This window comes from Mus musculus, chromosome 12 (assembly GCF_000001635.26).
Source record: "Mus musculus strain C57BL/6J chromosome 12, GRCm38.p6 C57BL/6J".
Lineage (NCBI taxonomy): Eukaryota > Metazoa > Chordata > Mammalia > Rodentia > Muridae > Mus > Mus musculus.
Genome location: NC_000078.6, coordinates 11,449,087 through 11,463,971, shown reverse-complemented (window position 1 = coordinate 11,463,971; position 14,885 = coordinate 11,449,087). Strand labels below are relative to the sequence as shown.

At 37.8% G+C, this 14,885-nt stretch overlaps 1 protein-coding gene across 3 annotated transcripts; it reads right to left on the bottom strand.

Annotated features, from left to right (window-relative positions):
* Positions 1-818: 818 nt before the first annotated feature.
* Rad51ap2 (RAD51 associated protein 2) lies at positions 819-7,949 on the bottom strand. Of its 3 annotated transcripts, none has more exons than XM_030246640.1 (4): positions 7,717-7,949; positions 5,157-5,292; positions 4,536-4,610; positions 819-1,406 (listed from the first exon to the last, which is right to left on the bottom strand). In XM_030246640.1, the coding sequence occupies exons 1-4, from the start codon at positions 7,891-7,893 to the stop codon at positions 1,288-1,290; spliced, it is 507 nt and encodes a 168-aa protein (XP_030102500.1). In that variant the 5' UTR covers positions 7,894-7,949; the 3' UTR covers positions 819-1,287. The 3 variants fall into 3 exon arrangements, with proteins under 3 accessions (XP_030102500.1, XP_030102499.1, NP_001104588.1); XM_030246639.1 differs by having other exon boundaries at positions 5,157-5,540; positions 7,717-7,784; NM_001111118.2 differs by having other exon boundaries at positions 1,044-1,406; positions 5,157-7,917.
* Positions 7,950-14,885: the final 6,936 nt, after the last annotated feature.

The following is a 14,885-nucleotide window of genomic DNA, read 5'->3' as shown; positions in this document are numbered from 1 at the left end:
ATTACTGTGAGGAGACACAATGGCTACACCAATTCTTATAAACTCTTATAAAAGAAAACATTTAACTGGAGCTAGGTTACAGTTCAGAGGTTTAGTCTGTGAATGTCATGGTGAGAAGCATGGCATCAAGCAAGCAGACATGAGAGTTTCTACATGAAGATCCCAGGCAGTAAGAAGAGAGTACTAGAACTATGGACTTGATCGTTTCAAACCATAAAGCCCACCTACAGTGACACATTTCCTTCAACAAACCCACACCTACTCCAACAAGGCCACACCTCCTAATTCCTGTCAAGTAGCAACACTCCTTAGTGACCAAGCCTTCCAATATATGAGCCTACTGGTGCCATTCCTGTTTAAGCCACCACAGTATGTCAATATTATTTATCTGTCTAGTATTTTTAAATATGCTTTATTCTTTTGATTGTTACTTAAAAATATGTATACTATATATTTCTTTACAAATATCAAGCACAGGAAGCTACAGCACAAGGAGGCAAGAGAAACAAAAATCTCAAGGTCATCAGCCTCAGCTTCATAGGGAACGGGAGATCAGCCTGAGCTACTAGACAGATATGCCATGTAAAGGGAAGAAGGAAGGGCTGCATGGAGGGAGGGGGAGGGAGGGAGGGAGGGAGGGAGGGAGGGAGGGAGGGAGGAAGGGAAGGAGGGAGGGAGGGAGGAAGGGAAGGAGGGAGGGAGGGAAGGAGGGGGGAAGGGGAAAGGAGAGAAGGGGGATGGAAGGAAGGAAGGAAGGAAGGAAGGAAGGAAGGAAGGGAGGGAGGGAGGGAGGGAGGGAGGGAGGGAGGGAGGGAGGGAGGGAGGGAGGAAGGAAGGAAGGAAGGAAGGAAGGAAGGAAGGAAGGAAGGAAGGAAGGAAGGAAGGAAGGCTCTATATATCTGCCAAAACGTAGAGAGTGTGTTAGAACATAGATGCATTACCCTTTGATAAGCCACAGATACTTTCAGGAAGTAGTCAAAGTTATAGATTTTTCTCTACAAAGGAATTACATACATATGTCATGAAAACTAAGAAGCTGAAATGGTTTATATGATCATAAAAATACTTTAATGTGTATCTTGATCATATGACATGAAATAGCAGTAAAAGTTTTCCTTTCAAGGTAATTAAATAATTTATACAGAAAAGAACCTCTCTACACTTAAAAAAATACAACACAAAATCTGCAGCTGGAGGAAAACACTTATACAAAGCAACAAGTAAATCATTCCTAGACATGCTGAACTGGTAAAGTCCAGAAGCTTCTTGTAAGTCCTTACAACTCATTCATTTCAGGTAAGGATGAAGCTGTTTCAGCCTAGCTCTTCTTGACAAGCCAACCCTAATTGGACGACTGCATGTCTTAAGAGGCTGTACTCTGGAAATCCCATGCGAAAAATGACTGCCTGCAAAGAGGACAACATAATTTATAGACTGAGGCAAAAATTACCAATATGCTTAAAAGTCCTTATTCTAATCATGATAATCAAGAATTTTCTAATCAAGAATTTTCATAACAATCACTTTAAATGCATTATTGTTCTTAATCTTATTACATCCAGTTCTAAAGTATAGAAAGGCAAATACAAGAAAAATAAGAAACTTTTCCAAAGTATATAACACTTACATAAAACCAATATTCCAGTCAAGAAATCTGACAAAAGAATAATAAAACCAAAACCTAATTAATATTTAAGTGAACTTGATACTATGCTTTATGCATGTCACTCTCCAGTTTTAAGGGAAGCAACTCTGCCATGATGTCAGTAGTTGTATTTGGTTTCTAAAGGAGATTTTTATTTAATAAAACACAAGTATAATTATAGCTATGGGTTACTCTGATTTTTAGTTTTATTTGACATCACATTACATTACTTTCCAAGAAATTCAGTTGTTTCCAAGAGCTATATTTCTCCCTAGAACAGTTAGTTTAGACAGGCAGATATATTGTATTACCACTAAGAGGGTTTTTTTTCCACATAAACTATAGAGCATAATTGTAAAGCTGGTAAGTTTGGCTTTAGTGACTTAGTACGACTTTGATACTACATTATAGTAAGGCCACTGTCATCAAGCCATTGTTAAATCTAACAAAACTGAACAACATGACTTCAAGTTGAACAACTTACATATAGCTATATAAACACTGATGAAACAGATTCAAATTTAAACTATATAAAAATAATGTTCCTGAAAAAATAAGGTAGCCCTCCAAAAGCTATAAATGCATTTTAATACTCGATTTAGCATTAAAATCAAAAATTTAATGATAAGCAAAAGTTTTATTACTAGAGTTTTAGAAATCTTTTAACTGTAAAGAGATACTCAACTCAGACAAATTATTGGGTCATGCTGATGTTAGTATATTTGTTAATATATTAAACAGTTTTAGTAATTTATATAAAATTAACTTCATTAAAAGATAATTTCAGAATGAGCAAAATTAAGCATCTATTTGAATTCTTTTTCAAACTATGCTTTCCTCTTTTATATTTTAATATAATAGTGACTTGTGGTAGTTTTACAGTGGGTAGTAAATTATTACACTAATTTCCACCAATATTAGGTCTTTGTAAAATAATGACCTCCCTCATTAAGCTATGTGTTGAAACTATATCCCTTTGTAAAATAAATCTCAGTCCCTTTCTTATTGTTATATGCTTGATTAATTTATTGTTCACAGTTTTTAACAAATCTAAGCATTCCAGAATGCTTTGTGGAATTGCTCTTAAAGTCAGTATTTAAAAATATGTCATGATTAGCTGGGCATAGTGGTGCTTGCCTTTAATCCCAGGACTGGGGAGGCAGAGGCAGGTGAATTTCTGAGTTCAAGGCCAGTCTGATCTACAGAATGAGTTCCTGGACAGCCAGGATTACTAAGGGTTTGGTCAACAGGCTAACAACATCTGTGCCTTCTAGGAAATTGTTAAAAATGCAGAATCCTAGAACTTGATTACAGTGAAACAGAATCCTTTCACAAGATCTTCAAGAGAGCCAGAGCTCATATTGTTGTTCCACCTATAGGATTGCAGATCCCTTCAGCTCCTTGGGTACTTTCTCTAGATCCTCCATTGGGAGCCCTGTGACCCATCCAATAGCTGACTGTGAGCATCCACTTCTGTGTTTGCCAGGCCCCAGCATAGTCTCACAAGAGACAGCTATATCTGGGTCCTTTCAGCAAAATCTTGCTAGTGTATGCAATGGTGTCAGCGTTTGGAAGCTGATTATGGGATGGATCCCCAGATATGGCAGTGGAAAGAGAGGCCCATTGGTCATGCAAACTTCATATGCCTCAGTACAGGGGAACGACAGGGCCAAGAAGTGGGAGTGGGTGGGTGGGGGAGTGGGGGGGAGCATGTGGGGGACTTTTGGGATAGCATTGGATATGTAAATGAAATAAATACCCAGGAAAAAAAGAAAAAGAGAGAGAGAGGGAGAGAGAGAGAGGGAGAGAGAGAGAGAGAGCCAGAGCACATTACAGTCAAAATAACAGTGGCCTAAAGGACATATAAAATACCTGGTGAGCTGGCAGCTGCCACATAGCAGGCAACAATGTAGATGTGTGTTCCTTCTCCTCCTATTCTACATCAAAATAGATTCCTAAAGCCAGGTGTTCCCTGTCTTTTTGTCCAGCCTAACTTTTTAGACTCATGGAATATCAGTACCTCTGTCATCACCTGTTTTCAGGAAATAAGACACTGCCTGTATACTTTTAAGCTCCCAAAGGCATCAATTAACCATTAAGGTCAATTCATCATCCTTTAAGACAAAGGGAAAGAGACAAAAGGAAAGACAAAATGAAATTGCATTCTTCCTATCCTTATCTATACACATTTGTACAAGTTAGAATAAATATTAGATTTTGCTTTATTCTTATTTCAAAACTTCTTAGATAAGGATTATTGGCAACTGCTTAATTTTGCTTTTGTTGTTCTCTGTAACAGCAATTAAGAATAAAAATAAGTATAATAATCATGTTCAAAAATCATATTAATACCAAAATAATAATAAATAATTACTAGAGTATTTGGGCCTTGGTTTCTGGTCTCAAACCTGTACCAGATTCTCCTGTCAACACCTCCCTTGTGCTAAGATTAAGGTATGAGTTATAATATCCAGATTAGTATTAGTATATTGTTTATATTTATAAAATATCTACATTAGAAGATCCATAAAGGTAAAAAAGTATAGAACATAATAGGAATGACATTTCGAAAATGGGAATCCATTTGGGATTCTCCTTTGTTTGATTTTTGTCAACTAATATAGTACATACACAACAAATCACACATTAATAACACATCATTTAGATTATTGTCATACATAACTATAATGTTTAAGCATACTGTTCAGAGGACACCTTCCAGTATTATTCTCATATTTAGCCAATCTAAACATATTGTAATTAGTAACTTCTTGATATTTTTTAAATTATGAAATTTTGTATTTGTTTACCAACCAAGGTAGTTTCACCATGCTCAAACAATATGGCAGCCATCTTAAAACATACTCCAGAAAATAACAAAAGATCTTACCTCCCTTCAATAAAGTTTCATTTTTATATTCATCAGGGGAAAAAGTAGGGCTTTTAGGTAAATGTTTCTTATAATCTGAAAATAAACATTAACATATTATAACTCACTTATGACACTGTATTGACTAGATGGTTAAAGCTCTGTCTAGAGAAAGTGACTTGTCTATAAATGTTAACAACATTGACAAACTATGTTTTTTATAAATTCTGCCTTCGATTGACTCCTAATATTTAGAAAACTTAAATAAGACTCCTGAGCTTTCTCTATTTAAGTAATTTGTTTCCTTCAGCTTCAGTTTATTGTCTAACATTTTAATAGATCTTTGTAGGAAATAGTGTACATTAATGAACAGTCTTTTCTATTTTATTTGTTACCAAAATTATATATTTCTTACTCAGGAGAAAAAAAGTGACTTTTTATCATGAATAAAAAATTATAAGCCAGGCAATGGTTGTGCATGCCTTTAATCACAGCACATAGGAACCAGAGGCAGATGGATCTCTATGAGTTTGAATCCAGCCTGGTCTACAGAGCAAGTTCCAGGACAACCAAAACTGCATAGAAGTTGTCTCAAAAAAACAAAAACAAAAACACAAAAGAAATAAAATGTAAATAGCATACCTTCCTCAGGAGTAGAATGGAGTGATCGTTCCTCTGATCTTGGCCAACACTCATTGGGAACTGCCTGTCCTCCATGAGTAGGTAGCATTTTCCAGTTAAATAAACTTTGGTGCCTTTTATGTTTGTTGAGACCTGCCTTCACATCACAGGACAAAAAAGGTGCATTTCTTGTGTTGGTTTCAACCATTTCCAGTTTTTTTCCTATCTCCATTCTTGCCTCTTTAACATCATTACTTTCTCCAAAGTAATTTTCTTTCCTATTGTTTGTCATCCTGGTACTTGGAATTTCATTTTCCTTACTAATTTCATGAAACATTCGAAGTTCTTCAAGTACTAAATCAAATTTGCTCTTCATCTCAAACTCTTCTGCTATTGGCAGAGTTTCTGTTGATAAACATGTAGCAGTTAAACCCTGAAAACATTCATTGTTCTCCCCACTTGAGTCACTTTCAAATTGATGATTAGCATATAATGCAGACTCATTCTTTGGATGAAAATGCTTTGAATTAGCTAACTCACTTTCTTGCAAAATACCTCCATCCTCTTTTGTGCTAGTTCTATTATTTTGATTAAGAGATTTAGTTTCTTCCATATTTATGCTCTTACTCACTAGCGAAGCTGACTGCACTGAAGACATTCCGTCCATTGTGGGAAAACTATCCTCTTCCTTCTCAGTGTCAATAGCGTTATGGGCTTGAAAACTACTTGAACTTTTTGTGACCTTCATTTCTCTCTTCAAAACAAAATCATATATTTTCCCTTCTGTTTCACTTAACAGATTCTCCAAGCTGATCTTCAGAGTTATCGCCATAGCATTAATCTGGTCACTGTGTGATGTATTTTGGCTTAACAATGTGCACAGTTGTCTAACATTAAAGACATCTTCAAATATCGACTTAAAAATAAAGTGAATGGTCTTATGCTTCCATTTTCTTACAGTATCTAAATCTTGATTATACATACTACTCTCATAATATTTTTCATTAATATGTCCACAGTTATTCTGTATAAATAGAGGATCAGACTCCACATGTGTGCCATCAATACCAAAACTATAATAATCCAAATTTTTCATATTTAGTAGTAGTTTGGCACATCTTGTACTCTCATAACTAGATTCTTTTGTCAAAGAAAGTTCTTCCGTGTTATCAAAACCCATTAAAGGGGGAACATTTTCACATAGTTTGTAAATTAGAAAAATTTTAGTTGTCATAGTAAGAGAATTGATGTTTTGTTTCTTAACCCGTTGAAGAACATGTTCCGTTTTAAATAGTTTCCTTTTCTTTGCTGTAGATTTTGTATTACATTCTAACAGTCTTAAAGAAGTTAACATCTTTGTTAGATACACAATATATCTTTCCTTTTTAATATTTTTCAAATAATTCAAATTCACTATATATTTGAAAATGCATCCCTCTTCTGATTCCCTATCATCTTTCTTCTTTTCTTTCTTTCTTATGAAAGAATCAAAGTTATCATGCAAAGAAACTATATTGTTTTCCAGAATCATATTATTCTCACAAATAATCCTAATTTTTTTTATTCTCCAACAATTTTCCTTTTTTATTTTCAAAATAGATCTGTCACAGTCCAAGTTTTGAAATTCTTGTCTGGTAGGTATGTAATACTCTTGATTCCTTTCTGTTCCCTCGCAATTTGCAACTTCTAGTGTTAGAGTGAAATTCTTTTTAGAGTCTCTTACATCACACTCAATACTACTGTGCCTATAGTAGTTTAAATTGATCAAGTCTATTTTCCCTTCAATGGTGAGTGACTGGTGGTAACTTTCAGAATAGTCAGAAAAATCATTTTCCACATATACATTTTTTTTATCATCCTGTAACTTTTGTTTCTTAGCATTCGGTCTATTTTGGGACGAGAAAATGTTTGTGAAATCCCTAACATATGCCACAATTTTGTCATTTTTTTTCTTTGCTGTTTCCTTTAAATAGACAAAGGACATGTTGCTATTTAAATCCCTTGGAAACTCAAAGAAATTTTTTGTGTTGCTATCTCTAAAATAGCTAGGTTTGGCACTTTCCAAGCAGGCCTGGTTTTGAAATTTTGATATTTTTAGTGTAGACGATGAAACGTTTTCTTTTTTCTCAGAGGTTATAACACTGTCAACTTTACATCTGTCTTTAATTTCATGTAATGCTGACTTAGTTTCCTCAGAAAATGGTACATCTAGAAATGGGTTTCCTGGCTCTCTCACAGAATTCTTTTCTTTCAGAATAGTTTCCTTCTCAGGAAGTTCTTCAGGCTCCTGTTTGACTCCTTGGACATAGGGCATGGGGCTATTGGGTGGAGCATGACTCACTTCTGCTTGGTCACCAAGGCGCACCCCCTGAACCTCCCTGTCCTGCAGTCCTGCTTCACAAGACCTTCTTGGAGCCCTAGAACAACCTAAGATTCCAGACTGCCAACAGCTGTGCGCCTGGAATGTTCTGTCCCGACATCCCAGGTCACACGACTGCTTCCCACCGGCTGAGCTCCCCGGGCTCTTTGGAATGAGGAACGCTGTGAAGGGTCTGAGCGACCACTCCCAGACTTTTTCTACCTCAGACAAGCGAGGCACCACAAGCAGCGGCCATCCCGCCTCAGAGACTCCGCCGTCAGGCTCCTTCAGACGCCGCCGCTTGCTGCTGGGGGACGCCGCAGCGGGGTCCTCAGGAGGCGGTTCTGAGGAGACAGGCCAGGCAGGCCCTGCAGGCCACGCGGGGCGCGACAGAGACATGAGCGCCTACCAGGAGCATCTGTCGGAGATTCCCGCCTCGCTCCGGCCTTTTAAAGGGCGCGAGCAGGCTCCGCCCCGCCCAACCCCTCCCCCCAACCCCCGCACCAGCCCTTGTCACACCTCCACCACGCCCCTCGAGGCCAGACTTAGGCAATCCAGGTCTCGCCCCGCCCTGGTCACGCCCCCGACACGCCCCCGTAGTCCCACCTCCACCAGTGAGTGTCCAAGCCCTTAGCGCTCCTGACCGTTACACCGAGGTTTAGCGCTGTTTTGAAGACAGAAACATCAGCTGTTCTATGCGTCTCCGGCCTTCCCTCGGGCAGAACTGAGGGGGGAAGTCGGAATCTGTGTTTTGAGTTTTGTGGGGGCAGTCTTTTTTTTTTTTTTTTTTAAGTTCGAAAATCGATGCTTTCCTCTGAAGCAGTTTTTCCTCAGGTTTCTTGTTTTTGGCTTTTTGGAGGTTGATTGGTTGGTTGTTTTCAGGTGGATTGTCCCATAAAACCCAGTGGCTCTGTCAGCGCCAGGCCAAATCTTTCTGAATCCAGAAATAAAAAAAAAAAAAACAGTTAAAACCATCCCACTAATAGTTAAAATCGGTTTTCCTACTTCATTAAATTAAAAATGTGGAGAAGGGGCTGGTACTTAATTATATTTGAGGGAAAGTGGACAGAATTTAGTACCTAGAAAATTATTTTTTCTACAGTTAAGACTAAGACTATATTTATTTTCACAGATGTTGTAGAATTTACTTCCCAAAGATTGTGGATAAATTTACTTAGAAATAAAAATTACATGTTTGAACTTCATTTACTGTAAATACAATAATCCTGTAGTGGCTCAAATTAATGAATTTTTAAAGCTCTTTCATTTTTTCCCTCAGCATTTAGAAAGTTTTCTTTATGATTTCTGGTCAGTGCCAATTTTTGTAAATCCTGTAATCGTGAAGGAGAAAATGATCTTTTAAATGTCTATTATTATATACATATTTATTAAGATACATATAATTACTGTTAAGTGAGCATAAACCTCAGACCTCTTGATGGTTGTTTCAATGTATGCTGTATTTTCTTTTAAAATACAAGAACATACTCTTTTCTAAGCCCTCCACCATACCATTATTTAACAACTATGCATTTTTAAGGACTAGGAGTCAAAATATAAATGTGGTAAAACTTAATTCAATAAATTATTTGAGAACTACATCCAAAGCATTATTAAGTATATATAAATGTTTAATGCTTTCTTTTCACCTATCTCCATAGATATGGATATACAAATGTGTGCATATGTATGTATACATATACATATGTAAATATATATCCTGCAAAAATATACAGCAATCAAGACCAAAATAGATTATTTTCTTCTATTCACATATTTAAATTCACACTAATGACCACTTCCATTTATAAATAATACCTATTCTAGTTACTTACTATTTATATTTTTTCCTTTTCAATGCTACCTCAAAAGGAAATGGGATGTTAAAAAATACAGAAGGTTGTACGTTCGACTCAGGCTTATTCGAACGCTCATCTCAAATGTCACACCTCTCTGTATCATTTTACCTCCCTGTCCTTTGAAAGTACTTGTCTCTTTTAATAAGAGTAAACTGAGATTCCAGGGCAGCACCTGTCTACTTCCTTTCAGCCGGGTGTCTTATTGCAGTTCAGATCTGAACTGAACAAGAGAAATACTGATTGAGTTCATGAGATAAGCCCCACTAAGGAGCTTTGCCCCGCGCCTGTCAGAACCATTCAGAGCTCATTCTGTATGTTGGGATGCCAGTGCTTAACGCCAGTGTCCTAAGCGTGACTTGCCTCATCTTCACTGAAGACTTACATCATCTTCTGCTCTGTGTTGTTTGTTTGTTTTTTACTTCTTGCCTCAGAATGTTTGTTTGATTGATACAATTCTGTTCCATGCATGTGCTCAATGCACTCGTCTTTCTCCACTTGGCCAATCCCTACCACCATTAGGTTTCCTGTAACTTTTGAGGTATTGAAAAGCCTTTCTATCTACTTCATCCTTAGCTGTATTGAATCCCTGGGCAGATGCCATGCAGACTCAGCACTCTTTTGAAAGTAGATGGCAAGTGCTAGACGGAAAACAGTAAAGTATGATACTGTGTATATCTTTACATTCCGGAGTCTTTCAACCTAGAAACAGTGGTGCATCCCATGCCAGTTAAAGTGAAACAATGTATCTGTAAATGCTTTAAACCAGAAACAGTCTCCTCCTCTTCCAGTTTTAGTGCAGTCTTTCTTGGCCAACCTCTCTCTAAAACTAGAAACTGTTAATGTTATCTCTTCTGCCTAGTTACTGTCATTTTCCAGCACCCAACACCGTGAGTCTACACAAAATGTGACCCTGCCATTAAGCCCTATGATTTATTCATAATATTTCATCTTTTTTCAGTCCCACACCATTCCTTTATAATCCCCCTATGATGAGCTCCTCTTCATTTTATTAGACTCTCCTCAGTTGCATAATACTACCACAAGCATTTTCTCTTTTTTTCCCATTTTTTAAGTATTTTCTTTATTTACATTTCAAATGTTATCCCCTTTCCTAATTTCCCCTCCGAAAATCCCCTATCCCCTCTCCCCTCCCCCTGCTCCCCAACCCACCCTCTCTCATTCCTGGTCCTGGCATTTCTGTATACTGGGGTATAGAGCCTTCACAGGACCAAGGGCCTCTCCTTCCATTGATGACCAACTAGGCCATCCTCTGCTACATATATAGCTAGAGCCACAAGTTCCACCATGTGTTTTCTTTGATTGGTGGTATAGTTCCAAGGAGCTCTGGGGGTACTGGTTAGTTCATATTGATGTTTCTCCTATGGGGCTTCAGACCACTTCAGCTCCCTGGGTACTTTCTCTAGCTCCTTCATTGGGGACCTTGTGCTCTGTCCAATAGATGACCATGAGCATCCACTTCTGTATTTGCAAGGACTGGCAGAGCCTTGCAGGAGACAGCTATGGCAGGTTTCTGTCAGCAGGCTCTTGTTGGCATCTGCCTAGTGTCTGGGTTTCTTGGTTGTTTATGGGATGGATCCCCAAGTGGGTCAGTCTCTGGATGCTCGTTCCTTCAGGCTCTGCTCCGAACTTTGTCAGAAGCATTTTCTTAATAAAATATGAACTGTTTTCTTTCTTTACTTTAGAACTTCATTGAACACTTGGATGCTTTAAAATAATACACAAATTCTAGTTTATCATATCTTGAGTTTATCCATTGTTTAGCTCTGTCCTACTTAAAGGGTGGTGGTGGTGGTGGTGGTGGTGGTGGTGGTGGTGGTTTGGTTTGGTCTGATTTTTGTCAACTTGACACAAACTTGAACATATCTGCTTAAACGGATTCCCAATTGAGGAACTGCCTCCAATGGACTCTGCTGGTCTTTAGGAGGCCAATTTCTTTATGATTAATTATGGAGATGGGTTGTGTAAGAAAACAAACTGAGAAAGCCAGGTGGAGCAAGCCAGTGCAGCCTGTGCTTCAGTTCCTGTCTCCAGATTCCTGCCTTGGCTTCCCCTGATAATAGCTATATAAACTATATGTAAACTATAAACCTTTTCTTCCCCAAGTTACTTATGGTATTAATGTTTTATCACAGCTGAAGAAGCTTGTTCTAATATTGTCAGAAGAATGGAACAGAGGCAGCATCAGGGTAGAAAGACTTGCTTTCAAGCATAAAGGGAGGCAGAAAATAAGCAAAGGTTTACTTCTTACATGCACCACCGAAACTTAGGGTGGGTCTGCTCATATCAAAAAATCCCATCAAGAAAGTTCCTCAAAGAAGTGCCATCAGACTACCTTTAAGTTGATTCCAGAGCCACTCATATTGATAGCCAAGGGTTGCCATGACACAACATTACTTGTCTTCCTGAAGGACCACATATCTTGTCATTCCTTGAATATGCAAGGCTGAGCTTCAACCTTGGGCAGAAGATGAATCATTGGACTAAAATGGTGGAGTTCACTTACTTTTCCACAATGATTCCAAAGTCTACCACTGCCTTGCATCTTTACACGTCCATGGTTCTATCTGTTGCCCATATTTTCCACCTCTAAATCTTACCTAACTTATGTACTATTAATGCTTAGCTAGAAAGACAGAAGTAAATTCTCCCAGATCCCGAAGTATTAGAGAATCAATTGAGAATGTCTAGCTATTTACAACATCTACCTGATAATCTAACAAATTTCAGCCTCAGCTTAAAAAAAAAATGGAATGACAGAAGGAAATGTAGTTTTCCTCCACCGAGGAAATCCCTAATTAGTTATTCAATATCGTGTGATCATCTTTGCCATCGTGTACATGCAACACTGAATGGACTGAGCAGCTTGTATCTGTATACTTATACATATGTGTGTCTAACAATAATGAAGGAGGAGTTTGAGAGGGAATGATAGGTGGGCACGGACAGAGTTGGTGGGAAGAAAGGGACTCGAGAAAAATAATTTCATTATATTTTAGTGAAGTGTGAATAAAAGCAAGAAAGAAAAATAGAGAAATACTTGTCAATGAACTAAAAGCTTTTGATTTTTTTCTAGAATTCTTGCAGTTGCAAGGAATATCTCTATTAGAAAATAATTGTGACCTCCTTTTAGTTAACCTTTTAGAAGAGACCTTTGAAATTTTTGAAATGGCAGAGTGTCTATACTTTTTTAATCATCCAAGTTTATGCTTCCCGTTTTTTGCACAACTTTGAGTTGTATTCTGCTGAGACTAGTCACTTTATGTTCCTTGGTTATATAATAAGTATTTTAAAAGACAATGAAAATTCCTATAACTATCACTCACTTTGATTTGTTATGAAAGTATACATATAAAATATATTTAACATGAAAACAACAGGGAAGGTTTTAATTCAGGAATTATAAGTAAGAGTTCCATGAATAAGACCTGGAGTCAACCTAAAGTTGATTGCACACTTTCCATTTGGGAATGTAAGAAAAAGGATTAGTCCTTTCTGCTTTACATTTATTTACTTATTGTATATAGTTCTGAATTTGCATATGCCACCACACACTTGTCACCGTCAAAGGACACCTTGCATGGATTGGTTCTCTCTTCTACCATGTAGAATCTGGGTATGGGACTCTAGTTGTCAGGAATTGGCAGGAAGGACCTTTGCCTGTTAGGACCTTTACCTCTAGGGCACAGTGTACCCACATTTATCAATTAATAACCATTGAATGACACTCTCATCTCATTTGGTGTTTTGATTTAAGTCTCCCATGATTTTTTTCCAATTTTTTATTAGGTATTTTCTTCATTTACATTTCAAATGCTATCCCGAAAGTCCCCTATACCCACCCCCCCAGCTCCCCTACCCACCCACTCCCACTTCTTAGCCCTGGTGTTCCCCTGTACTGGGGCATATAAAGTTTGCCAAACCAAGGGGCCTCTCTTCCCAATGATGGCCGACTAGGCCATCTTCTGCTACATATACAGCTAGATGAGCTCTGGGGGTACTGGTCAGGTCATATTGTTGTTCCACCTATGGGGTTGCAGACCTCTTCAGCTCCTAGGGTACTTTCTCTAGATCCTCCATTGGAGCCCTGTGTTCCATCCAATAGCTGACTGTGAGCATCCACTTCTGTGTTTGCCAGACACTAGCATAGCCTCACAAGAGGTGTCTCTGCTGATTTTTAACGGTTCTTTTGTGCAAGAAGTGTGTCTGGTGTTGAAGTAAACAATATAATATAAATATAAATAATATAAATATAAAATTTGGAGGAGGAATGAAGAGGAGGAGAGAGAGAGGGAAGGTAGGGATGGCCCTGGAGACATGGTTCAAGTGGCAGTAAGCTTTCTGCACAAGCGTGAGCTGAATTCAAATCTCCAGAAAGGACATAAAAGGCAAGATGTGATGTCAGGTACCGGTAATTCCAAATGCTGGGGACATGAAGACAAAAGGATAACTTGAGCTTGCTAGCTAGACAGGGTTGTAAATTCAGTTATCTCCTAAGAGACTTTGTCAATCAATCAATAAATTAATAAAGTGGAGAGTTAGGAAAGCATCTGACACACTTGATCTACACACATGCACACACATGCGTGCACATGCACTACACAAAAGAATGCATTCTGATGGAAGTTGTACATATTAAAGGATAATTAAGGCTTAGAAATCAGCTTGTTCTCAATTTGATTGAGAGCCCTTTGCTAATGTTACCTCCAGTCACTGCACTCTCCTCTCCTGTCTATCACACTTTGCAATGCAAACCTCCTTCAAATCTCACATGTCTAGGTTTTTGTTGTTTTTCCATTCAGAAGACATTACAGGACTTCAGAGTTATACACTCTGTGTGGTTTTAGGTGAGGGTGGTTCAAATTAATACTTGAAATTAGGTCTTTTCTTCCAAGACTTACAATATGGGAAGGCGCATGCATACATGTCCCTGAACAGTAAGTGACACAAGGAAGGGATCTGTGTGTACTGAAGAAAGGGAGAAACTAGTCAGAAGACATAGCAGACTACACAATTAATGGTACCCAATATCTGATTTTATAAAATATATTCATTCACTCATTCATTCATCTATTCCATTTCCCTAAGCTTACTGTTTCTTTATTTCTATACCAAGTAGCTATTCATGCATATGCCTATAGCCTTGCAGATATCTGCCATAATACTCAGAACTCCACACTGATCAGTCGTACACACTCTACCCCTTCTGATAGATATACGATCCATCTTTGCCTTTGTACAGCCAGCACTTATAGCACAAGACCTTCCATATGATAGACAATATTTTTATGATCAGCTTAAATGCATATTAAATGGGTAAGATCTAGAATATATAGGATTTAAATATAAATGAAATTTTTATCTTAAAGCATGAAGAATGGGCAGATAGCAAGGAGGTTTTTTTTCAGCCTTATATTTTAATATGTCTTAAAACAGCACAACAGCAGGACAGTGTTAGAATCCCCCATGCTGTTAGAATCTACATTTCTTTTTTTTTTAATTGGATATTTTCTT